Source organism: Plectropomus leopardus, chromosome 14 (assembly GCF_026936395.1).
Source record: "Plectropomus leopardus strain MGB_pleo_1.0 chromosome 14, ASM2693639v1, whole genome shotgun sequence".
Lineage (NCBI taxonomy): Eukaryota > Metazoa > Chordata > Actinopteri > Perciformes > Serranidae > Plectropomus > Plectropomus leopardus.
The window spans coordinates 1,662,643-1,690,000 of NC_142189.1; the positions used below are offsets into that span (position 1 = coordinate 1,662,643).

At 42.2% G+C, this 27,358-nt stretch overlaps 1 protein-coding gene across 1 annotated transcript in view; it reads right to left on the bottom strand.

Moving 5' to 3' along the window:
* npas3 (neuronal PAS domain protein 3) overlaps positions 1–27,358 on the bottom strand; it is a 337,016-nt gene that overhangs the window by 7,439 nt on the left and 302,219 nt on the right. The window contains 5 exon segments of the mRNA XM_088087580.1: positions 2,176–2,291; positions 2,865–3,012; positions 14,259–14,365; positions 18,176–18,369; positions 22,454–22,572. Of these exon segments, the coding sequence (XP_087943706.1) occupies positions 2,176–2,291; positions 2,865–3,012; positions 14,259–14,365; positions 18,176–18,369; positions 22,454–22,572 (684 nt within the window).

The window sequence follows — 27,358 nt, forward strand, 5'->3', positions numbered from 1 at the left end:
TTTACAGCCGACGGGGTGCCAGAATCGCTCTCCTCCAGCAAGAATAACAGCTGGCACTGATTCTCATCGTGCCAACGCAGGCTGCAGGACTCGATAATGTTATGCTCAAGGTGGAGGCCGCGTATTGGTTTAAATTCAACTCTGCTGGCAGCGTGCAAGCTTTGTCTTCTTCAGCGATGGCTGTGTTTGAGATGTTGGTGACACACTGTTAATCCTTAATTTGTATTTCTGCATCTGAATTCAGCATTTTTTAAGATCTAATTTATTCTTCTGTATTGAAGCTCACGTCAGGTTAGGGCTCCTTTAGTGGTTTTTTTTATGTTTCCAGTAAAACAATTAAGATTATTTGTGTTATTTTCAGCAATTATTCTGGTAAACAACAAAAAAAGCTAAAATCAAAGCTTGTGCTGTGTGAGAATTACTGACAGATAATTGAAATACTTGATTTATGTGACTTTTTATATGTTTTAACCTTTTATCCTGTGCATCAGGACCACACAGTCAGATCTCCTGCAGGCTGCAGCTTCACTTTCTCTGCAGACGCAATAAGACAAACGCAGATTCTCAAACTGCTGCTGGCAGATTTTATCAGCTCCGGCTCGCTGGCCGACATCCGCTCTGAGACGTGGATGAGAACTCTGTGTCCAGCTGAAATAAAAACTGCAAAAACAGGGTCAAAGACTTCAGGTGAGACCAGAGACTTTCGGCAATACCTGAGACTCTACACAAGACCGGACACTTTAGGCGTGACTGAAGACTTTGGGAGAACTGGACACTTTAGTCAAGACTGGAGACTTTCGACAAACCAGAGACTCTGGGCAAGACTGGAGACTTTAGGCAGGACCAAAGACTTTGGGTGAGACAGGAGGCTTTAATCAAGATTAGAGATTTCTGACAAAACCAGAGACTCTCAGCAAGACCAGAGAGTTTAGGCGAGACTGGAGACTTTACTGAAGACTGGAGACTTAAGTCAAGACCAAAGACTCTAGACTGGAGACTTTAATTGAGACAGACTTTAGGTGAGACTTGAGACTCTAAGCAAGACAGGAGACTTTGGGCAAGACCAGAGACACTGGTGAAGACAGGAGACTCTTGGCAAGGCTGAAGACTTTAGACGAAACCAGAGACTTTAGCTGAGACTGGACACTTAAGTCAAGACCGGAGACTCTAAGCGAGACTGAAGTCCGGTTTTGTTTGACCCGATATTTCTTTCTTTTTTTTTTTTTAACAAAATCTGCTTTTAAATACTGTTGTGGACAAAACTGGCCTATGAAAAAGCAGTGGGGACATGTCCCCAGGGTATGGGACACCTAAATGATGAGAGCAGAAACAGACAGCAGGGATCAGAGGCGGCATCGTGACACATTGACAGCTCGTTCCCGCTTCTGTCTGGCTGCTGATTGGTCGACTGTGTTTCGCTGCTGTCCTGCGGACACTGAACCGAACAGTCAGTCCAAACCGCTCCAGCCACACTTTCACCGAGAGAAACTGGCTTCTCTTTTCTACAGACAAAAGTTAATTATTACATTCGTCGTTCAGCACCTCTTTTAAAAGAGTCACTAAAAAGGTCTTTTAAAAGTCGCCAAAACTATCAGGACAGTCGGTGTCCGGTACGTTCGGGGGCTTCGCAGACGTCATGTGTCGGTGTTACGCTGCACCGCGGTGTCGCATGTGTTTCGGTGCATTATCTGGACGCTGTTCTGTGGAGCTCTGCGGCCCTTGTTGTGTCGCGGTGTGAAGTTTGGAGGTATTTCTGTGGCGTTTGGTAGCATTATTCTGTGTTTTATGTGTTTTTGTGGCGGCGTTGCAGCGCTGCCAGTGAGCGCTCAGTCCCTGCAGCTGTTGGCGTTCATCACCATCCAGCCTGGCACGCGCGGCACACTGGCACCAACTGATAAAACGTCTTTGGCTTCCTCTGACTGATCAGGCTGTTCCTCACTGCCGGTGTTTACAGTGGTAGCACTTGAAGAGGTGCTTGTGAGGAATCATACAGGTTTTATGAGTGCGTTGTGTGCGAGAAAAATCTGACCGTAACAAAAAAACACAAGAAACATTTTCACTTTCCTTCTTCTCACAGTTCAGTGCTGTTTGATTGTCTCCCTCCACCCTTCTCAATGATATTTAATTGGTTTTCAGTCTTTCTTTTGTTCCTTCCGTTTTTATTTTTACACTCACCAGAGTTTTCTTTGGACTCGGAGTCAGAGTCGGAGGTTTCGGAGGACTCGGAGGTTTTCTCGGGCAGGTTTGGCAGCTGGGCGATATCCATGGGTGTGTCTTTATACTCTGGATTACTGTGAAAAAACACAGACAGATACATATATGTTTTAGTCATTTTTGTATTTTTTGGCCTTTTTTTTTAATTGTATGAATGAATGATACAGATTTACACGGACGACCCTCATTATCCGTATTTTCCAAAATGTTGACTACAAAATTGGAAATAGGAAAAATTAGTTGTATCCGTTTGTTTGTTGTTGTTTTTTTCCCTTTTGGTTTTGGAAACAAATATTGAAAAAACAGGTCATTATTTTGTTTTTTTGTTTTAATTTTGAAAAAAAATAAACAAATGATGCAAAGATTTTAAGAAAACATCCCTGTGCTCCTGAGTTATTTTTAAATAAACTAATGTGCAATTGTGTTATTTTATTGTTTAATTCTGATTCAGTAAATTAATTTCACCAATTTAATTTTAACTAATTAATCTTTTGCGTGCATGCATCATTCACTCATCCACCACTTGGGTGCTCTTTTTTGGATTTTTGTGCATAATCTTTTTTTTTTTTTTAAATTTGTAGAATATTGTAGATCAGATTAAATTTAGGCTTGTCGTCGCCATGACGACGGGGCCGAGTTGACCCACTGACCTGAGGACGTAGTTGACCCAGATGACGTTTTTCTCGTTGGCGTTCTTGGCGTTGATGGAGATGGTGGCGCTCGACTGGATCCAGATGTAGCCGCTGTTCTTCTGGATCCACCGGTAATACTTTGTCACACACTGACCCTTATTCATCACTGAGAGAGAGACACAAACAGAGAGGGAGGGAGGGGAGAGGAGGGAGGAAGGAGAGGAGAGGAGAGGAGAGGAGAGAGGGAGGGAGGAAGGGAGGGAGGAAGGGAGGAGAGGAGATGAGAGAGGGAGAGGAGAGAGGGAGGGTGGAAGGGAGGAGAGGAGAGGAGAGGAGAGAGGGAGGGAGGAAGGGAGGGAGGAAGGGAGGAGAGGAGAGGAGAGAGGGAGGGAGGAAGGGAGGGAGGGAGAGTGAGAGAGGAGGTTTGTGATGTCAGGATGGATTTTGTTTGATATTCTGAATGTTTCACACCAGCTGAGCGTCTCGATCATCATACGACAGAGAGAAGAGGAAGAGTTTCAGAGAGAGAGAGAGAGAGCGAGAGAGAGAGCGAGAGAGAGAGAGAGAGGGAGAGAGAGAGAGAGAGAGAGAGAGGGAGAGAGAGAGAGAGAGAGAGAGGGAGAGAGAGAGCGAGAGAGGGAGAGAGAGAGCGAGAGGGAGAGAGAGAGAGAGAGGCAGTCATCAGATGTCATGTGACAGCTGGCTGAGAGCTGCTCTGCTGCTGCCGTCATTAATCAGACCAACACACACTGCCAGCATCTGTGTGTGTGTGTGTGTGTGTGTGTGTGTTCATAGGTGTGTGTAGCTGTCTGGTCATGTTTCTTTGTCTCTCTGATTGGCCCGTGAGAATACACCCTCACCGTACATGCCGTGTGTCCTGATATGCACTTTATAACACGATATCTATGATCAGCTACTTTGTGCTCATATGTTCACACGTAAAGTTATAACAGTTAACAGCAGCTGCCTGATGAGGAGGACCAGTGTTAGTGAGAGGGACACACACACACACACACACACACACAAGATTAAAAAAAAACCCAGGAAGGTTGGTGATACAAAATTTAAAAAAAAAGATGAAACTGTCCAACAGTCCACATTTCAAGTGTCTAAACAGTTCTGTTTGACATGATTGACCTTTAATCAAATACAAATAAAAAACTACTAAAAAAAGACCAACAGAGATGCAAAATAAATACAAGGAGACACAAAATAACAAATACAAAAACAAATGACCTCAAAGAGACAAAAAGATGAATAATGACAACAAAGAGCTGCAAAACAACAACAACAAATTTGGCAAAACTACAAAATGTGTGTGTTTGGCTCCTCTGTAGGAGAGGTTGTGGGGCCCTTTGCATATCTGTGCTCGGGGGCCCGATGTCTCATCGCTGAGATTTTCTCAATGCAAAGCAAAGTTTGCTTCTAATTTTTTAATTTTTTTTTTTTATGTGACATGCTGCGTTCAGACGCCTCTCAGAAGCAGTTTAACCCTTTGAAACCTGACCACATTGGTTTGCTTTCTTTCAAAAAAAATGTTTGCAAGAAACGTCCCATACATTGCAAGAAATTAGTCAAAAGAGACAAAAAATAACCTGAAACTTTACTTTAAAAGGGGCTGAAAATTATTCGAAAATATATATTTTTTAAAAATAGGGAAAATATCTAATATGTATATTTATTTATAATCAATATATGATTGAAATGATGTTACAGAGAAAAAAATACATATATTTTAAAAATGTTGGCTCCAAAGTTCCAAAGCAAGAGCAATTTCTTGTATGTTTTCTTTTTTTACTTTTATGTTTTTGCGTTTATAATTTCTTTTAACTTTTTACTAATTTCTCGCTATTTTTCATTTTTATTTTTTGTATTAAGCTGCTCCTTGCCTTCTCACCATGTTTTTGAAAGAAAACAAACTTGTCTGCTCACATTTCAAAATGTTAATCTTTAATCCAACACCATTAAAACCCCCCAAACTTAAGATAAGATAAGATTAAGATAAGAGTTTTGACTGATACTTCAGAACACTGATTTTCTTCAGAGTTTGGAGCACATTAACCTTTTGTGCATCGAGTTTTTGCATATTTCACTCCACTAAAGGGCGATTACAACATCTTCACCTGAAAGAGCTGCTGTACCCGCCGCTCTCCACCAGATAGCGCTGTGTCACTGCGACAGCATCACATGTCCTCAGGAGGTGGCAACCCCCCCCTTACCCACCTTCACCCCACACCCGCTGCTCCGCCCTGCGACGGTACGCAGGCAATAAATTTGGCTAAATTAACCACTAAATGGTTATCTCAAGCAATATGTATCGGCATTAATCAGGAGCCGCTCAAACAGAAACAGTCAGAGACCAGAAGCGAGGGCCACTAAATTCATATCCCTCTCCTCCATTTAATTACGGACACAAATAGGTTTTTCCATGACGGAGAAGAAAGAGAGAGAAAGTAGAGAGGGTGATTTATATAAAAAGAAGGCCAGTAATTAAAAACTATTAGAAACTAATAGCATTGTTTAAGACGACATCCCCAGGGCCGCTGTAATTGACTTTGGTCGGGCGGCCGGCGCTCATTCGTTCTCTCTTTGTCTATTCATAGAGAGAGAGAGAGAGAGGGAGAGAAAGAGAGAGAGAGAGAGGGAGCAAGAGAGAGAGAGAGAGGGAGCGAGAGAGAGAGAAAGAGGGAGAGAGAGGGAGCGAGAGAGAGAGAAAGAGAAAGAGGGAGAGAGAGAGAGAGAGCGAAAGAGAAAGAGGGAGAGAGAGATGGAGGGAAAATAACTTGTTTGCATGTTAAGGCAGAGATGGTGAGATCACGTCACCTTGAATGTGACCTTGCTTTGTTTGTACGGCAGAGTAAATAACGACACAATGAATGCGCGCGCGCACACACACACACACACGCACACACTCACTCACACACACACACACACACACACACACACACACACACACACTCACTCACACACACGCACACACACACACTGCTGCCTGTTCGGATGACTGCAGGTCCTCAGAGAGCAGCTCAGTGTATCAGCATGTCCAATGGAAGAGGACACACACACACACACACACACACACACACACACACACACACACACACACACACACACACACACACAGAGTCATACAAGGCTTTATAACTCCGGCAGACTGCTCAGCGTGCTGTAACACACACCGTCTCACCCATGAAACCAGACAGCTGATGTTAACGACTCACTGGGACGTTTCCGATAACTGTTCAATAAATCGAAGTCTTCATAATCGATGCGGACATTCAGCTTTTTTGAAGCAGTTTGTGTCAGAAACAACACAAAATGGGCAAATCTTTAACGTGATTTGCATTTACAAGCATACAGTTTACATTTATCACCTGGATAAACGTGAGAGACGTAAGAGAAGTTTGACCCAAAATACAGGACGCTCTGCAGGTGATGGAGACATGATACATAAGGACACTCTGCCACGGCGAATCATCCGTTCTTCTTTACATACAACAGCAGACAACTGGACTAGGACGAGACGACAGTCTGGAGACTTTCAGCGAGACCGGAGACCTTATGTGAGACCAGAGACAAGACTGAAGTAGCGACTGGAGACTTAAAGTCCAGACTGTGGAGACTTTTAAAGAATCCAGAGACTTTAGGTAAGACCTCAGACCTTTGACGAGACTGGAGACTTAAGTCAAGACTGGAGACTTAAGTCAAGACTAGAGACTTAAGTCAAGACTAGAGACTTAAGTCAAGACTCGAAACTTCAGCTGAGACCAGAGACTTTTGGTGAGACTTGAGACTTTAGTCAAGACCAGAGACTTTAGTTGAGACCAGAGACTTTAGTTGAGACCAGAGACTTTAGTTGAGACTGGAGAATTAAGTTGAGACTGGAGACTTTCAGCAAGACCAGAGACTTTAGTCAAGACTGGACACTTTATTTGAGACCAGAGACTTTGGTTGAGATTAAAGAATTTCAGCAAGACCAGAGACTTTAGTCTAGGCTGGAGAATTAAGCCGAAACTGGAGTGTTTCAGTAAGACCAGAAACCTAAGTCAAGACTAGAGACTTAAGTTGAGACTGGGGACTTTGAGCAAGACCAGAGACTTTAGCTGAAATTGCAGACTTTAATGGAGCCTGGAGACTTAAGCCTAGACCGGAGACTTTCTGCAAACCCAAGACTTCAAGAAGAGTGGAGAATTTAATCAAGACCGGAGACTTTAGTCGAGACTGGAGAATTTAGTCGAGGCCAACGAGCTTCAGCGAGCCTGGAGACTTTATTTGAAACCAGCGACAGAAACAGGTCTACGATGATAAACAAAATGTCTCGGACCAGTCTCAGTCCTGCCTCCATCCATCTGTCCGTCCTTCATCTTTGGCTCTCTGTCTGTCTCCCTCCCCTCTGTCTTGCAGGTGAGGTTTATACGTTTAACCCCGTCCTCTTACTCCTCCATTAAATCAGCCGCTCTCTGATCGTCCACTAATGAAGCAGAGGAGAGGAAGGGAGAGAAAGCGAGAGGGAGCGTGCTGGAGGCTCGCCCGAGGCTGCAGGAGAGAGACCGGCAGATTAAAGGAGCCCTATTCCCTTTTAAAGCCTCTCCACCTCACTTTTTTCTCTTCATTTCCTCCGCCTCTCTCTTTCTCTTTCACTCAATGTCACACTTTGCGGCGTTGTCTTTTCCCTCTGTGTTTACCTCTCCGCTTCCTCTTTCTCTCCATCCTCCTCCCCTTTACACCTGTCCTCTCGCTCTCTTTCCTTCTCTTTAATCTGCTGGATTTCCTCTTTAGTCTCGTCTACCTTTCAGATTACCTTTACCCCGTTTACCCTGCGTGTGTGTGTGTGTGTGTGTGTGTGTGTGTGTCACATTAACGTGGAGGTAATTTACGGCTGTGAAATCGTGTTATGGAAACGTCCTTCCAGTCTGACAGGAGATGGAGGCATGAAGACCCTCTTGTTTTATGAGAAATAAAAAAGTAAATCGCTGCTCTGTCGCCCTCTGATGGCCCGCTGAGGAACAGCCTCAAAGTCCTCATACTAAAGACTTTGTTCTACTACACATTAACCCTTTGAAACCTGGATTGATGATGCCTTTCACAAGGTAGTTAATTCTTTGAAATCTGGGCAAATTGTTTGGATTTCTTTCAAAAACTTTGGGGAAAAAGGCAATGACCAACCTGACAAAAGAAAGTGCCACAAATAGCAAGAGATTAGAAAAAGGAGACAAGAAAATTACCCCCAAATTATTATTATTTTTGGAAAATTATTCTGAAAAATAGGAAAACAAAATATCCAGAAAACTATATTAGTAATAATTTTATGTTAAAAATTATGTAACAGAAAAAATGAATAAAACATCTAAATAAATAAATAAATATTTTCTTAACTTCTTGTTTGTTTTTTGACTTTTTTTGCTGATTTTCAGGTAATTTGTTTTTTGTTTTTTTTTTGTAAAATTGTTAAGTTACTCATTCCCTTTGCCCCATGTTTTTGAAAGGGGTTAGGTGGGACGATGCTGCACGTGGTTATGTTGCACATGGCAACCAACGGCAGGACGTCAACAAACGCACATGCTGCCACGGTGGTTAGGATTAGGGGAAGGAGGCGCATGGTAAGGTGAAGAAAAAAAACATCACATTCAGACGGGGAGCGAACACCTGAATCCTGCATGAAAGTCCGGGGTTTGTTGGATCCATCCACCGCCCCTCTCGCTCATTTCTGTGCTCCTTAAATTATGTTACAACTGGCAGCGTTTCAACCTGACGCCGTTAAGCAGACACGACAGGTTCTATCCGTCTGCGTATCATACAGCCATAAAAGCTGGCTTTTGGCGACAAAATCCCTGCAAAAGCATATATGACGATTTTGGAATGAGAACGGTCTGGAAATATTGTCCGTGAAGTAAATTAAAAACACAAACTGAAGACGCAGGTTTAAGCAAGACTCCCTAAGTTTCGAGTATTTCTTTTTTCCTTTGCAGACAAAGAACTCGTGTAGTTTTAATTTCGATAAACAGCTTAAGACAACAGAAAGAGGTGGAGTCAGGTGACCTTTCAACCTGTTGGGGAAACGTTTTTTTAAGAAACCGTGTTGTTTACACCTGCTGAGATCTGATCATTCGCCAGTTTGAACTCCTCCAGATGTGGTTTGGACGATCACAATGTGTTGACGTGATTCTGTATTTATCTACAGCGACGCTCTTCACTTTATGGGTTAAATGAAGCGAAGTCACAAAAAAGTCAGCAGGTAAAGTACGGGTCACTTTGTTTTCTACAGTTAGTGTGTGTGTGTGTGTGTGTGTGTGTGTGTGTGTCTTATGTCATTGAGGTTGTCCATGTTTCTCGCTCATCCCGACAGGCTTATTTTTTGTGTGTGTTTTACTAACGTACCTGTGTGCATAGTTTCACAGGTGTGTGTGTTTTGTCTGCCTCTGTGTGTGTGTGTGTGTGTGTGTGTGTGTGTGGATTCATTAAAGGCGGTGTTAGTCCAGAGAGACGAGCTCTGCTAAAACGCCTGCAGGCTTAAATCCACCGAGCTTTCACTTCTGTGCTTGTCTCTCGCTCTTTCTCACTCTCTTTTATTTCCCATTGCAAGTGAATGTCTCTCGACCGTCTCTCTGCCAAACATCCTGTCTGTCTCTGTTCTGTCGTCTCCTCCGTGGGTAATTCTCAGTCTTTTTCCTCCCTCTGTATGTCCAAATGTCTCTCTCCTTAAAACAAAACAGTATTCTTATCATTTCTCGCCCCCTCTCTCGAAAAAACTGAATATCTCCTTTTTTGTTATTTAGACGGTTTCCCTGGTGTCCTCCTTCGACTCCCGGAGAACCAGGGGGAAATCGTCTTTTTCTGAAAAGACGAGTGGATTCTCTTCTGTCCCGTCTTCTCATTTTCCCATGCTGTTGCTTTTATTGCGAAAAGACAAATGATATTTCTGCTCTCTCTGCTAATTGGCTCTCTCCTGGTGTTAAAACTTTTTTTCTCTTTCTCTAAAACTTTGGAGCCAATCAGAAACAGATTTGTGAGAAAAGATACCTGAAGACTGATGCGCAAAAATTACTGTTCAGAAACACAACAACAACCCTGAAATACACCTTTCACGGACGCAGAAACACAGTTCCTACATGATGATGATTTTGAGCGACCGGGTCGGGATTTCTGCAGAGACATTGCTGTTGAGTTTTCTAAATGTATTTTTTGGCACTTTGAGCACCTCAAGCCGAGTGCCATCTAGTTCCACTATTTTGGAGAAAGGGCAGAAATCTCCACGGCAACAACTCTTAAGACAGCTGTGTGAATTTCCTCTGCTTTTATTGTGAAAAAATAATGAGTATATCCTGTCCTCTGCACATCTCTTTTACTCTGCAGTTCATCTCCACTTCTTGGGAAGAAGATGAGATCTCTTTTTTTTGTCCATCTCGTCCTTCTGAGATCAGCTCAGACGAGTATTCTTTTCTTTTTATGTCTTTATTTCTATAAAACCTGGAGAACCCTCCTCTTATTTCTCTGTCCTCTCATAGACTCTCCGAAAATCTACCTGTTCTCATTCCTCTTGCCTCTTTCTTTTCGTCTTTACCTGTCTCTCCTTGAGAAAATGAGCACTCTTTCCTCTATTCTTTCTTTTCTCTATCTGCAAATCGCTCTTTCCCATTTCTCTGCCTTTCTTTGAGAAAAGACGAATCTGTCTTCATCCCTTGTGCAAAGTCTTTCTCTGCTTCTCCCTCTTTCTCTGCCTACAAATCACTCCTTCCCGTTCCCTCCCTTTCTTTCTTTGAAAAGACAAGTTCACCCTCTATCTCTCTCTTTCTCTTCCTCTCTGTTCTGGCGGTGGAAACGAGGACAGATTGACTTTGAGATCTGACCCGAGCTAAGACCGGCTGTCAGCAGGTAATGATAGAGACTTAGGGAGTGACGCCTTTTCACAGAGAGGGATCACGCCTCGTCCTCCACTTAAAAAGAAGCCTTTTAAAATTTAGATCCCTGTTGAGAGAACAGGCTATCCCTCTAAAATACACCTTGATCGATTCCCTAACTATCCGACTCCTGCAGCAGCGGGAGAACCGAGAGCAGACGTGGAAATAAATCCCACGAAAAAATCAGAGGCTGCAAGCAGCTGCTGTTCTGCACAAACAGGAAAGTGGAGGAAAAAAAAGACTTTTTCTCAGCTGAAAATCTGCAGCTGTTGGCCAACAACATGAAACTTCCTTTGAAAAAAAACACCTATTTCGTGACAGATTTTATGCACTCCAGCTGAAGATTCAGCGTGTAGTCAGGAAGTACGATGGCCTTTTTTCAGTCATGGGAACTTTTTTTAGGAAACTTTTCTGCAGAGGGCAGGAGGCTTTCTTCAATTTTGTATTTTTCGTAGTTTGTGTCTGAAGGACCACTGGAGTTCACAGTACAGACCGTTGTCGACTTTCAGACCTTGTCATGCAGTTGCACATCTGCAAATACAAACAACCTGATGAGTCCTTGTTTTTTTTACTGGCAAAAAAATATTTCTATTCAAAAGGCGAGGATCACGGTTTGCTGAAGCGGTATCGATGTTGAATCCCTGGAGAGCTTTGTGGTCACCAAGAAACGAAACTGAATATTTGGGGCGTGGTCTTCAGCACTGAACCAACAAAACTTTGAACTGCTAAGACGACTTCACAGCTTCAACCACAGAAAACCAACACAGAGGCAGATTTGACAGGAAGTTAAAGAACACAGGATGGAGGTGAAGGTAAAATAATGAAAAGGGCAGAAAAATTTTCATCTTGAGCAAAACTTTTGCTGTATGGCTCAAAAAAAGAAGAGGAAATGCAAAACAGGTGGTAAGTTTGTGAATGAGTCTTTTTAAAGTGAACCTTGAATGAGTCTTAGAACGAGACTTGGATACTAAACAGATCGAAACAAGCTAAAGGTATGGAAAAAATTTAATTTCTCTGCAGCAGTGTTAATTTTGGCAGCTATTTTAGATTTAGTCTTAGTCTTGAGACAAAAATGCTTATTAGTTTTAGTCACATTTTAGTCATTTTCATCCTTCAAAGTTTTGGTCTAGTTTTAGTTGAAAACTCACAATGTTTTAGTCAACGAAAATTCATGACATTTTATTTAACTTTTAGTCAAGGTGGGTTTTTTCTATTTAAACTGCTCCACTCGGGCTAATACAAAAAATGTACAAAATGTAATTTAAACTTTTTGTTTTTTTTCTTCAAATACAACTACAAGTAATTCCTATACACTCAGAAACTTGCATTTCTCCAGCAGAATACACAAAATTCAAAATACACACTATTTGTAAAAACCGAACCAACATACAAGAGAAATGGAAGATCCTTGTTTTGAAGTAAACTCAACATAAAGAAAGAGTTTAAGGACAAAGAAAAAGCCTTTTTTCCTGCCTGTACTTGATGTCCACACCAAACCAGACCTGAAACTCATCACAGACAAAACAAACCAGATTTGTCGCCTTCCAATTAGTCAGACAGCTTCACCGCGTCGGCTAAAACTGCCGAGAATCATTAAACTGCTGCTCTGAAATCAGCCTCCGCACAATCAGCAAACGAGTTCATGAAGCCACCGAATTAAACCGCCGCAAAGAAAGGCAGATTTCAGAACAATCTGACGGCGAGGATGAAGAGAGGAAAAAAAAAAAGACACGGAGCACCTCCTGCGCCCTGTAGCCATCCATTTCTGAAAGCCCCCCTTTCAGAGAGGAAATTAATTTTGAAAGAGGAAGAATAAAACGAGCAGCCGAGGTGACCGAAGGTGCTGTATTAGACTACGCTCGACTAAAACCAAGTCATTTAAACCGCTGGCTGCCGGCTCGCCTCCCTGACCTCCCATCCTCACAGCAGACAGAGACGAATAATCTCCCTCCATATTTCACTTCCTTTTTTCCTCGTGTTTTACACATCCTAACCTCCCCCCCTCCTCGTCCCGTCTGACCCCGCCGGGCCGCCATAGAGTCACTTCCTGATTGCCACTCTGGATGTTCAGAGCTCAGGAACTTTTGGGGAAGGTAATTGAAAAAGTTTCAGGGAGCTTCATGCTTTTTTTTCTGGTGAGGTGGTGACATGTTTGAGTTTTGGTAGCAGAGTCAGCGGGCAGAACTCAACGACATCTGCAGGCAAAAAGTTTTTCAGCTGAATTTCAACTGCTAAAAGCAGCGACACAAGCGAGTCACCAGAGAAAATGCTGGCATTGTATGTTATGTTAGATTTGTTACAATTGTATGTTATTATGTCGCCGATGCGTTGAAACTTTTTATTCCTTTATGTTTCAACAACAATCTGGTGAATGGGTTGTTAGGTTTAGACACTAAAAACACTCAGTTGAGGTGCTATATTATATTTTCTTTTCCATTAACATCTGTGATAAACTGCATTTTACTCATAATGTTAATAAAAAGACCTTGAGGGAAAAAAGTTGCTGTAAAAGCAGCAGTTTTGTTGATGTTGGGTTGGAGCCGTTCACCGTCACGTACTGATGACAAAGTCAGCTCAAACACTGCTTCTCTTTACAAACACTGATATAATAAGTATGAAACATGCAAAGGCTGGAGGTCTTGAAAAGTTTGGAAACTGTTCTGGCTCCAAAACCACAGCAGTGGTCGCGTGTGTGTAAATAAAGATTATTTCGGTAACATTTTGTGCAAACGCAGCTCACCGGAAGGATGGAGCGTCACCTTAAAGCAACAGAGAGCACTCACGGCCCTAAAACAAACGAGCGCCGCGCTCACTGTATCCGACTGTAATCAGCTGCAGCGGACAGTATTTGATCCCATCAGGCGTGTTGTCCTCGCTGTGCCATTGTTATTATTTGGCGTTCCGCCTAAATGCCTTCACTGCCTCCGACACGCCGTGAAACGCTGTGCAGCTCTGAACGCCTCCTCAGCTTTTACCGCCACAGTAAAGATCCGACTGCAGCAACAAACAGCACGCCGCAAATCATCCGGACAGCCACTAAACAGGGACACCAAGCCGCTGCCTGCGTGTGTGTGTGTGTGTGTGTCGGAGAGGCAGAGTGTATTATGCCTCCTGACAAGGGTAATAAGATTGTAGAGTTGCTGCTGTGAGGAAACTTTTCAAAGATACAGGAGAGCAAAGATTCTTTAAGTGGCCTTTAACTTTCAAAGTTAAATCTAGAAATACTACTGCGGCATTGTTGCTCTTACAGAGGAAGCGCGGGAGTTTGTTTCTGCAGCACAAAATGTTGTCCTACGTGTTCTGAAAAGTCTCATCCAACGTGGAAAATTAGATCTCAGCATGTCTCTATGATTGTTAGCTAAGTGTCTGCAGCAACGTCTGTCCTCCACAAGATGGCGCCGGTTTTAGAAAAATTGAAAATAAAAATTGAGGACTGCAAGGTGGCGTAATTCAGAATAAAAAGAGCAGTTCTGTGGACTCGGTGCAGAGTGTGCAGTCATGTGACAGTACTCACAGTCCAGGTGACACTGTCTGATTCCCTCCACGTCTTCAGCATGAATGAACTGGTAGCACCTCTTCCCCACGATGTCCACCGGAGTCAGGTCCATGTAGTCGCTGATCCTGAAACACAAGTGACGTAAGCTGCGTTAATACACCATAAAAAAGCACATGACTAAATAAAGATGATATTAATATGTGTACATTAGATTTAGAATACAACACAGATAATTATTGAGCGATACGAACAGAATGTGATCACAGACTCTGCACACTTGGTTGTTGTGACATTTTCTTAACCAGTTTATTTTTAAAGCAATATAAGAATCAAATTTTCTATGAATAAATAATTATTTAATGAATTTAAAGGTTATTTAAGGCTTTTTTGTACAAATTTTCTGGACTCAGTCTGTGCTGAAAAAAAAAAACCCAAAAAAGGTTCCTTATACATGAATGGAAGTACACGACAAATACATTTTTCCAAAAGATGGTTTCTGTCTCTAGAGGTAGTTATCATCACCCTGATGTTCGGTTTTTATGAGTTATTAAATTATACAAAAAGGGGGATTTTCTGCCATGATTGACAGCTGTGACAGCCAATCCCTGTGCTCGCATTCAATGGAGCTGCTTATGATTGGTCGTACGGATGTTTTGGTGGGAACACAGGCTCCAGCTCTCAATGACATCACCCTCGCAAGATGGCAGTGCCCTAATCTTCGAAATTTTAGCTTCACTTAAGGAAAGCGGGGATAAGTGGGGGTGTGTCATCCATCTTTATATACAGTCTATGGTCATAACTCAGGAACAGAAGGGGAGACATTTGGTCATGGCGATGGTAACATTTATGTTGATAGTTGCGCTGTTGCTGTGATCCTGACTTTGGCGCGGCCTGGATCGTTGTAATGGTTGTCCTGTTGCTGCGATCCTGACTTTGGCGCGGCCTGGATCGTTGTAATGGTTGTGCTGTTGCTGTGATCCTGACTTTGGCGCGGCCTGGATCGTTGTAATGGTTGTGCTGTTGCTGCGATCCTGACTTTGGCGCGGCCTGGATCGTTGTAATGGTTGTGCTGTTGCTGTGATCCTGACTTTGGCGCGGCCTGGATCGTTGTAATGGTTGTGCTGTTGCTGCGATCCTGATTTTGGCGCGGCCTGGATCGTTGTAATGGTTGTGCTGTTGCTGCGATCCTGATTTTGGCGCGGCCTGGATCGTTGTAATGGTTGTGCTGTTGCTGTGATCCTGACTTTGGCGCGGCCTGGATCGTTGTAATGGTTGTGCTGTTGCTGTGATCCTGACTTTGGCTGCGCCTGTAACGTGGGTCTTGGTTGAACTTGTGATCTCACTTGACGCCAACTTCTACTGCTGATATTATCAGCCATGCCTCCACTATAAATATACACACAATTGTTATCAACACTAACTGTAACATTTCATGCGATCTTAAATTTTGTTTATTAATTTTATGTCTATTGCTATTGTTATATGTTATGTTATTGTCACCATTATTGTTGCTGTGCATCTCACCCCTTCTCTTTTCTACCATTTTTTCCCACATTATAGTTTTTTTTGGGGGAGTTTTTCCTTAGACGATGTGAGGGTCTAAGGACAGAAGGATGTTGTATGCTGTGAAGCCCTCTGAGGCAAACTGTGATTTGTGATAATGGGCTTCATAAATAAAATTGACTTGACTCAGATACTGGGGCGTGTCAGCAGCAAAGACATGCTGACAACCTGGTTTTGTTGTTTGTTGGTGTTAAACAGCAGTCTGCAGCTTGGCGTCTCTCTCCTCGATATCACACCACCATCTCCACCTCCAGATGACAAATTTAGCTCAAACACTTTTGTCACTTCAGAAACTGTAGAAATGTTAAGTGCCAACATTTTTCTCCTGCAGCTGGTCTGCGTGTCCAAATCTGTATCACGCTCACCTGCACGGACTGGAAATGTTGTGAAACTTTGACATATTTAACTGACAGTTTCCTCTGCACAGCTCTGCTACTCAGCGATTACAAAAAATGATTCAGGGAAGAAAAAAAAAAAGCTAATAACTCCACAACAGAGAGTGAAGCGCGTCTGTCTATTGTACAGGTAACACACATCAGCTTTAAAAGGTTTAATTTGAACAAATTCGCCACAGGATAGACAGAACAATTTCCCCCGTATCATTCTGATGGGTTTGGGGGGGAGACTAATGTCTGGCAGGCAGATAACAGCACACTCTGTTCTTTAGAAAAAAAAACATCCTCCCATTTTCTCATTCTCTTAGAAACTCATCCTCAAAATGGGGCTGTAATGGGAGCGACGCTTGTCTGTTCGCCGCCGAGATGCTTTCTGTCGCTCCGCATTGAATATCATCATCTGCCTCGCATTGTGTCCCGTTTTCCATCCACAAAAAAAGCAATCTGTCTACTATCATTTTTTCCTTCCTCTCTTTTTATAATAAAACATGAAGGGTTTTTTTTCGTGTGTGTGTGTGTGTGTGTGTGTGTGGCTGATATAAATCTCCCGTGGTCGGCCGGTTAACTCCTGAGCGAGATCCTGATGCCTATCTGCTTTATCTGGACAGAGCGAAGGAGCTAGATCCATCAGCAACATATTTCACTGTTAAACCAGGGAGGATTGGGTCAGACTTCCTCATGAATAAGAAGCTCCGACGAGGGACGCAACTTTTCTTTTTCTGCCCTGAACAGGAGGATGAAACATGACTGCAGAACGAGCAAAAATAGAGTTTTATGTTTGACACTGGTGCGAAAAAAACAGATATTAAAAACCCATTTCTCCAGAAAAAGGTATACAAAAAAACCCTAAAAGCAACATTTTATAAAGACTTTTATCTAAAAAGTTCATTTTTTATGGTCGGCCAAAACGACAAAAAACATTTTGACTTTTTTTTCCCCATATTTTTGCAAGAATTGTTTTTTTTCCAGATCTCAAACAAGATCTCAGATCCAATGTTAAAGTGAGAGCCTTTAAACTTTAACACCTGGATCAACATCAGCTTTCTTGTGCCGCATTAGGATGCATTTAAAACTCCGGAAACCTCCGAAAATGAGTTTTAATTTCTTTCAAAAACATAATGAGCAACTTAGATCACTACACTTCTTCCACAATCTCCAAAGGTACTGCTCTGTCTCATCCACATCCGTAATCTCTCAGAAAACGTGCACAAATATGAAATATGTAAATATGTATCTCAAAATAATATGACAAAATGAAAACAGAGTGAGAACAGAAGGCTCCGTCCTTTTCCGTCTCCATATGCAATGCTGAGGATAAATAAGCTTTAGTGCTTTTAAAACAAGTGTTGTGAGAAATCATTGGCAAGATGGCTGAATGAGCAGCAAAAAAAAACAAAAAAAGAAAAAAAAATGTTGATAAAGATTAAAAAATTACAATAACCATAATATTATCTCTTGTTCTTTCAGTGTATTATGGTCCTTATCTATATAACCCGCATGAGCAAAAAAACAACCACAAAAAAATAATTGCTACTAGTATGCTGATGTCTTTATAGTAGCTTACAGTTTATTGTTATTGCACATTTTGAGATGTCTCAGTGTCACATTTACCTCTGATGGCACCTGAAATTTAAGCAGTCCGAGGGCAGCCTTTGCAATGACAATATTGTTTGTAAATGAGTCTTTCTAATGCAGTTTTTTTTATATATAAAATCATGTATCGGCCAGGTCAATACTTCAGTTTAGGTTTAATTTAAATATCTTATAACAAGCTATATATTTTGTCACCTACACAAGTGTTGTTCGTGATAAAAAGGAGCACATTTCAAGAAAAAAAGTGCTCTTACATATTTGAAAAATTTGAAAAATCCAAAAGCAGTCAGAAAAAAGCTCACAATCTGCCCAAAAACGTGCAGCAGACTTACAGTTCAGTTTGGACTAATAACTTTTTGCATCACTTTGACTTTGCCGTCCTACCTGTTCTCGCAGTAGATGATCTTGAGGTCCATGTTGACTCGGGTGACAAACATTTGACAGTCGATGCGAACCTCGTTGATGGTCGGCGGCGGGAGGGCGTGAGCCACCACCACCATCCCCATGATCTGATTGGGCACCGAGCGGCTGTGCGCCAAGGCCATCCTGATGCGCAGACGCCCCGTGACGTGGATCACCTGAGCAGGATTTAAAAAAAAAACACACAGAAGGTGAAAATCCAGTTTGAAACCTGTGCCGAAAGTCAGCGTTCACAGACTGAATTCAAAAGCAGAGGTCAGAACGGATAAAGACAAGGTGAGCTGAGGAGAACTTTTTTGGGGGGATTTTACCCCTTTTTTTTTTTTTTTTGGTCTTTTCACGGACAGACTCGAGGGATGAAGTGAACGAGAAAGAAAGAAAGAGAGGAGAGATGGAAAGAGAGGAGATGAGAGACAGAGGGAGAGTGAAGGGTGTAATTATCCAGAGCTTTAAATTCGTGTGAAGCTTCAAAAGTCTGTCGGACGCGACGGATCTGCGAGAAATGTTAATCAGCTGCTGCTCGTCGGGGAAATGCTCGTCTTTTAAATGCAGTGTCACTTTTCTCTCGCTCTGTTTTTACTTTCTGTTTTCACATGAGGCAAATATGAGGGTCAGATCGACGTTGTGCTGCGACGCTCCTCTACCTCTTTTATGTATCTGTGTCTCGTTTTCATGTGACCAGTCACATGATGCTCTGGCTATGCGCTTGTCAAAAGGAAATTTCCCTCATACGTGGCTGCTCCCACATATAATATCTATATTTCCATCACGGCTCCAGAACACGCCTACGTGGCCTTGGATTGGAAATAATGACGGCTAGTTTGGTGGCTGCAATAGAAATAAAGCTGCTAATCTTTTGAACATCCGTCGCCATGGTTACTGGGATGTTGTCAACAGAGGAGAAGTCGCATTACATCACTCGGTGGAAACACAGTCACCTCGCTATTGTGTTTTATCGACATTTCAAAAATGACGCTCAAGTTTTGTACAAATCTGTTACGGAAACTCTCCTAATACTACAAGTGAATACTGAAGGAAATATTTTCAAAAACACGTTGATACTTTCATTAATGATTCCTCACGATGTTGAGACTAAATCATTCCGGTCACTTTAAGTTTGCCTCATATTTTCTGGTACAAATTAAAGGCATATTTCAGAGAGAAACGGCTGCATTATGACACTGAGCTTCCACCACTGATTTGGGGAGGACTAAAACTGTTAAGGGGCACATGTAGGTGCCTTGCTCAAGGGTACCTCTGCAGAGTAACAGTGGAGGAGGAGGAGGAAGCTCTCTGCTGCAACACAACAGCTTTAAAACTACTAACTGTAACGCTGTATTATGTGTGTGTGTGTTAGTGTTGCAGTAATTTGTGTGTCACTGAGTGCAAATGTGTGTAGTAATATATGCATGCGTGTGGATGAATATTTATGTGCGTTTCTGCCTCCGCTGTGATTTGCATGTGATCTGAGTCTGCCAGGTGGAACATGGTATACGACACACACACACACACACGCACACACGCACACACACACGCGCACACACGCACACACGCACACGCACACACGCACACACACACGCGCACACACACACACACGCAAGCACAACGTTGTAAGAGAATGAAACATCAATCTTCATCGATTGAGGACGCTTTTATTTTGCTTAAACAACAAAATAAAAGCACTTCCTAATTTTCTTCTTTTTTCAGTTTTGCCAGTGAAACAGTCATTCTTTTAAAATATTGAAATATTGTTCTGTATCATAAATTTATTAATTTGGTAAAATTAGTCACATTCATTTGAAGAATGAATGACTCTATTCTGACTCTTTATGTTTTGTAAATGTTGACATTTGTCTTTGACAATAAAGTTACAGCAGCTTGAACACTTCATCCTTGAGGAAGATCGAGTGTATTAGTAAAAGCTAAACCATGGCAGACTACACACACACACACACACATACACACACACACGCTGCAGTTCGGAGAATCCTCTTTAATCCTGCCTCTCGATCTGGGACGGTCACACACACCTGTTGTGTGACTGACATGTGTACATGAAGCATCCACACACACACACACACACACACACACACACTCACACACACACACACACACACACACACACACACACACACACACACACACAGAGTCAGGCATGCTGTACACACAAACACAGTTTCATTTATGCACAAAAAGAAAACACTCCTACACGTGATCCCATCAAGGTTATTGGAACTAAAACAGATTTAATAAGAAATGTGTGTTGTTTTTTTTAGGCACGAGGTTCAAAAACTACAAGTTATAATATAACTATTTTATATTATTTTTATATTTATATTATATTAGTTTTAATATTATTTTATTAAAACAGATCTTCAGAAATACTGAAAGTAGCCTGTAACTAGAGAGAAAAAGTCTAATATTTGCCAGAAAATAATGATAATAAAATGGACTGGAATCATGAAAACTAACTAAAATGAAGGACTGCAGACACCATGAGTCACTTGCAGCCACATGAACACACTTTAAGACTCTCTGACACTGACACGCACACACACACACACACACACAGTACCTATTGTCCATGGTAGGATTACAGATTTCCATATGGATCACTTCATTTGATGACAGATAGTAAGACTATAAGCCAGTGGCTGATAATATATTCCTCTGTCTTCAAGGAGATCACACACACACACACACACACACACACACACACACACATTCGTACACACACACACACACACACAAACACACACACACACACACACAGGTTCGGTGTTAACATGCTAAACCTGCTGACTCTCTGTTCACACTCTGAGATGACAGGATTATGTGATCTGACTGGCATCTGTGTGTGTGTGTGTGTGTGGTCATGCTGCAGCTACATATTTACATCCCATCAGTGACACAAACACAAACATCTGTCTGTTCCTCTGGAAACCAGATGTGTCCAAAGTAAATTTCATTCCACTTTTTGAGATGAGATATTCTGTGAAGTCACGTTACAGCGCAACAGCATCACAGCGTCACACTGTTACAGCGTCACACTGTTACAGCGTCACAGTGTTACAGCGTCACACTGTTACAGCGTCACAGCGTTAAAGTGTTACAGCATCACTGTATTAGTGTCAGTGTCACAGTGTTACAGCGTCACACTGTTACAGCGTCACACTGTTACAGCGTCACACTGTCACAGTGTCACACTGTTACAGCGTCACACTGTCACAGTGTCACACTGTTACAGCGTCACAGCGTCACACTGTTACAGCGTCACACTGTTACAGCGTCACACTGTTACAGCGTCACACTGTCACAGTGTCACACTGTTACAGCGTCACACTGTCACAGTGTCACACTGTTACAGCGTCACAGTGTCACACTGTTACAGCGTCACACTGTTACAGCGTCACAGCGTCACACTGTTACAGTGTCACACTGTTACAGCGTCACACTGTTACAGCGTCACAGTGTTACAGTGTCACACTGTTACAGCGTCACAGTGTCACACTGTTACAGTGTCACAGCGTTAAAGTGTTACAGCATCACTGTATTAGTGTCAGTGTCGCAGTGTTACAGTGTCACTGTGTTAGTGTCAGTGTCACAGCTTGTCAGTGTCACAGCGTCTCAGCGTTACAGTGTCACAGCGTTACAGCGTCACCATATTACTGAGTCACAACGTCACAGCGTTAAAAAGTCACCACAAAGATTGTTCATAATCGGTTATTTGGACATCAGAGATCATAAATAAACACATCCGGGTCCTTATAGTCTAGATTATTGTTTCCCTCTGATGGTGAAAAAACAAAAAGATGGTCTGGACTAAATAAAGTGAACCCACAGACTGTATGAGGATAGATGACATCACAGCTCCCCAAAAGTGAGGCCAAAACATCTGGATCACCCCCTGCTGACTGGGACCAGAAAAGGTCATAAACCCCGCCCCCTCAAAGTACGACCCTGACGTTTGTTTGACTGATCATTTTTATGAGAAGTTTAGTTTCAATTAGTTATTTTATTCTACTAAATCTTCTGTCAGTGTCTGACAGCTGTGATAACCAATCTATGGGCTTGTGTTCAATGGCGCCGCTCGCGATTGGTCGGGTGGGTGTCTTGGCGGAAACTCTACCACTGCAGAGATCACTACTACGCAGAATCCGTGTCCGAATTACATCACGCGTGGTTTATCTTTATTTACAGTCTGCGAGGGAACCGGAGGTGTGAGAGTGATCCGAGCGTCACCTTATATCCTGAGGACTTGATGTGCACTCCTCTCTTCGTGAGCGTCGACTTCATCCTGATGAAGAAGGATCGTTCCAGAGTGTTATCAGGAGCCAGGAGACTGGGACTGCTGGACTCCACTGAGGAACAAACACACACACACACACACACAAACATGAGGACAACATGAGGTCAAAACTCAAAATGTCGTTTTTTTCTTTTGCATTTTTATATAATGCTGGAAAGGTGAATAAATAACAGTAATTCGTTGAATACCCCTGCTGTAAACCATCTTCAAGGTGACACCATGATTACAGATCATCAGAGCGATTATTGATGATTAATTAACAGCTCTCACATTTAAACAGACTTACTGCAAAATTCAGGATAAAATAAAAAGATCACGATCGGGGAAATAATGGCTTAAATGTTAGCTGAATTAAACTTACAATAATAACATGATATGTTCATTCTAGTATCACATGTCCAACAGCCCGACCAGCGTGGACGTGTGCGACAGTTCGCAAACTGCCTCGCTCCTGCGAGGTTTTCCAACAAAACACCTGTCATTGCGCGCCACCAATACGCACGGATGTGGCTATTAATAGCGCCCATACCACTGAGCCAGACATCATCGACTGGCGGACCGCGGTCCGGATCCGGACCAAAACTTCGTCCTTTCTGGACCCGTCGTCAAGGTGTAATAAAATGTAAGAATGAGATCAATATTGTTTAAGGAGTAGCGCTGGACAACAAATCGAAAAATAATCGAAACCGACATTCAGAACCTCTAACCAACATAATCTTGCCCATGTTGGGTATTTCGGTTATTTAAGAATTCTGTTAACCCTTTCCCCACCGAGGCTGCCAACTCCTATGCATCTGTATCTGAAATTTCTATTAAAGATCTAAAATCCTCGAAACATCCTAAAATGTGAGAAGCGTCCTAAAATCTTAGAAATGTTCTTAAATTCAAGCAACATCATGAAGTCCTAGAAACGTCCTAAAATCTGAGAAACGTTTTAAAATCCCGCTGAGCTGCTGCGACCGGCCCCTGGCCTCCTGTCATTTTGCAAAAGTGGCCACCAAGCAAAGTAGCACCCTGTTTTAGCACCATTTAAACACATAAATTCTCCAACAGGGCCTTTATGAAGTCAAATAGAACTGAAAGTGCTGAAATATGAGTAAAATTATTTTAATCGCTGTAAAACAAATAAAAACATCCGTTCTGTGAGCTGGAGCCGTCAGCCAATCACAGCCGCTGTCAACCTGTCAATCACCTCAGAGAAGCTTGTGGCAATCAAACGGTGAAATGTCAAAACACGTCAGGAGCCGAGACAAGAGGAAAACAAGACAAATAGGATGTTCAGACACGAATTAACAAGGCGTGTTAACGTTCGAAAGCCGTAATCTCCTCAGGTCAGGACTGTCAAAATAAAAGTCATATATCACTGAAATCAACAGTGTCTGATTATTGCTTAAACCCGACTGCGACTGTCTCATCCTTCAAAACTCAAAATCCCACACAGGAAGTGCATTTTTCACCGTCCTCATCCCCGCCCGCCCGCCGCCGACAAATGCAGCGTCCAGTCAGGAAGCAGCTGCAGCGGTTTCCTGAAGGTGAGACGCTCCATTTGTCAGCAGCAGAAATCAACTGCATATTCATAACTTCTCCATCCATCAGGGGGAGTGATGGGAGGAGAGACAGCTGGGGAGCGTCTCATCTCACACACACACACACACACACACACACACACACACACACACACACACACACACACACACACACACTGGACAGACATCCAGGTTGTATAACTGTACTTGTGAGGACCTCCACTGATGTAATGCACTCTAACTAATAACGTACAGACATTTATCTGAGGTTTTTCTTTTCAGCACACTCACCAGAATGAAATGTTGGCATTTAACATTTATACAAACCACAAATATAATACACTTCTATGTTTTCTACATCATATCAACATTTTTTAACTGTCAAATCATAACAGTGTCCTGTAATCCTAAAATCCCAGTAACGTCCTGAAATCCCAGAAATATTCTAAAATCCTAGAAATGTCCTGAAATCCGAGAAATGCGTTAGAATCTGAGAAATGCCCTTAAATGCCAGAAATATCCGAAATCCTTGCACAGGTACTCAGGTTGCTTTACTGTACTTGGGAGGAGCATCACTGATTTCTAAAGTGAAGTTTGGTTACACATGTATGAGCTTAGTTTCACATCTGGAAGAGGTGCTTTTTAGAGGATTTATTAACTCTTTTTTTATCATATGGTGACATTTATTTTTAAACTGCACATGGTCCTTTGTAAATAAAATAATAATAATAATAATAAATAAACAAATAAATGTTTTTGCGTGCTTGTGTTGTACTACACGTACTGTATACATGCAGGTACTGTGAGCTCAGCAGAGTACCAGTGTGTGTTTCTGTGTTGTGAACACTGCGAGGCTGCTTGTTTCACCTCTGTTACAACTCCCCTAACACACACACACACACACACACACACACACACACACACACACACACACACACACGCGCGCGCACACACACACACACACTCAGGTCTCTTGTGGACGCGGCAGTTTGATCAGCGCTGATACGTGTTGACAACGTCTAATCTGAAAAAATTGAAAGAAATGAATTAATATGCAAATTCATCCTTTATAATATAAATGTCCTTGAAGAGAGTGAGACAAGAGGAGAGGGAGGGAGGGAAAAGAGGGGGAGGAGAGAGGAAGGGAAGAAAACAGGGAGAGGGAGGAGAGAGGGGAAAGAGGTGAAACAAACAAATGAAAAGGAGGAAACTAAAAAGAAAAAGAACAGAGGGCACAAGAAATGAAGAAAAGAGAAAAAGAAATAGATGTGAAAAAGGAAATGAAAGAGAGAGGAGTGGAGCAAAAAAGGAGAAGGAGTAAAAAGGAGAAAGAGTGAGAAAAGAGGGATGGAAAAACAAAGGAAAAAAGACACTATATAAAAGAGGTAGAAAAGTGGAGAAAGTGAGAGATAACGGAGAAAAAGGGGAGGATTAGGGAAGAAAAGGACAAATAAAAGAAATCAAAAAAGCAATCTGAACAGACAGAAGATGGAAAGAGAAGAGGGGAAGACAAAAGTGACGGAGGAAGAGAAGGAAAAGGGAGGAGGCAAAAGGGAATAGAGTGACGGCAGGAAGACGGGAAGAAAGAAACAACAAGAAAGAGGGAAAGAATACAAAACAAACAAGGCTGACCTTAACCCTCTGAAACTTGGAGCGAAATTAGCAGAATTATAACTTTTTTTTTAATAGCTCGGGAAAAAATTCTAGAGAGAAAAAAAATCAAAAGGCTTGAAAAAAAAAAATTTTTTTTAACCACATTTTCCAAGTGTTGCATGCCTTTCTTAATTTATTTATTTATTTCGTTTACCTTTTCGTTTTTATCTAATTTTTTAAAAAAAATTTTTAACTAATCATGAAATTTTTTGTTTTTTTCTTGTATTTTTTTTTTTTTTTACTAATTTTTCTTTCAGAAAATCAGGAAAAGGCAATAGGTAACTTGGTAAGAAATATTCCACAAATTGTGAGAAATTAGTAGATTTAGAAAATTACTAAGCCAGGGGTAAATTTATAGAGAAAGAAAAAAACAATATATATATATTTTTTTACCTTTTACATTTCAGGTTTAGGTTTCAAAGTTGAAGTCAAGACGAAGGAGAGAGTGAACAGAGGAATGGAAAATGAAAGAAAAGAAGGAGAAGGGTGAGGAGAGATGGAGAGAGAGAGAGGACCAAAGAGAGGAAAAGGAAGACAAGAGGAAGCCTGGCCTTCCAAGGAGGAGCTGCAGCTATAACTCTTTCTCCTCCTGTCTCCTCCTGTCTCCTCCTTCTCTCTCTCTCTCCTCCTGTTTCCACTGTTTCCTTCTTCTCTTTCTCTCTCTTTCTTTCTCTCTCGGTCCTCCAGGAAATCAGCGGCCGATCTGACGGAGGAATAATGATGATGGAGGGAGAGAGAGAAACAGAAGAGAGGAGGACGGACCATCGACGGGGGAGCAGGACCCTCTCTCCCTCTCTCCCTCTCTCCCTCTCTCTCTCTCTTTGTTATTCACTTTGAATTAATAGGATTAGTTTCCCCACAGAAACACACACACACACACACACACACACACACACACACAGTCGAGATATCACTTTCATTGTCATACACACCTAGTCACCCCTTTCATTTTTACACACACACACACACACACACACACACACACACAGCCTTGGCGAGAAAGTGTTAATGTGGAAGTGTGTGTATGTGTGTGTGTATGTGTGTGTGTGTGTGTGTGTGTTTGTACAATTAAACAATTTCTGCATGAATGAAGTGAACAGACACATGAGGAGGCAAAGGAGAGGAGGAGGAGGAGGAAAAGGAGGAGGCAAAGGGGGAAAAAGGAAATAAATGAGAAAGGGAGGAAGAGAAGGAGGAGATGGAGAGTACAGAGGAAGGAGAAGTAGAAGGGGACAGAAAGCGGAGAAGGAGGAGCAGAGGGAGAGAAAGAAAGAGAAAGATGTGGAGGAGAAAAGGAAGATTGGGAGAAGGAGGAGGAGCTTTAGGAAGGAGAAGAAGGGAAAACAGAAGAGGAGGAGGAAGAGCGGAGAAAGTGAGATCAAGAAGATGGAGAAAAAAGAGGAGGAGAAAGAGGAAAAGTGGGGGTTAGAGGAGGAGTCAAAAAGGAGAGTTTTTGCAAACATAAAAAGAAGTAGAGGAAGGAAATAGGGAGAGGAGGAAGAGGAGGAAGAGGAGCTGATATAGTGTGTAGAAGAAAATGATGAGTAGAAAAGAAGAAATCAAGGAGGAGCAAGAGGAGAAAAGATGAACATAAAAAGTTGTTGAAAAGGGAAAGAGGAAGAAGAAGAGGAGGAGGAGGAGGAGGAGGAGGACCATGTG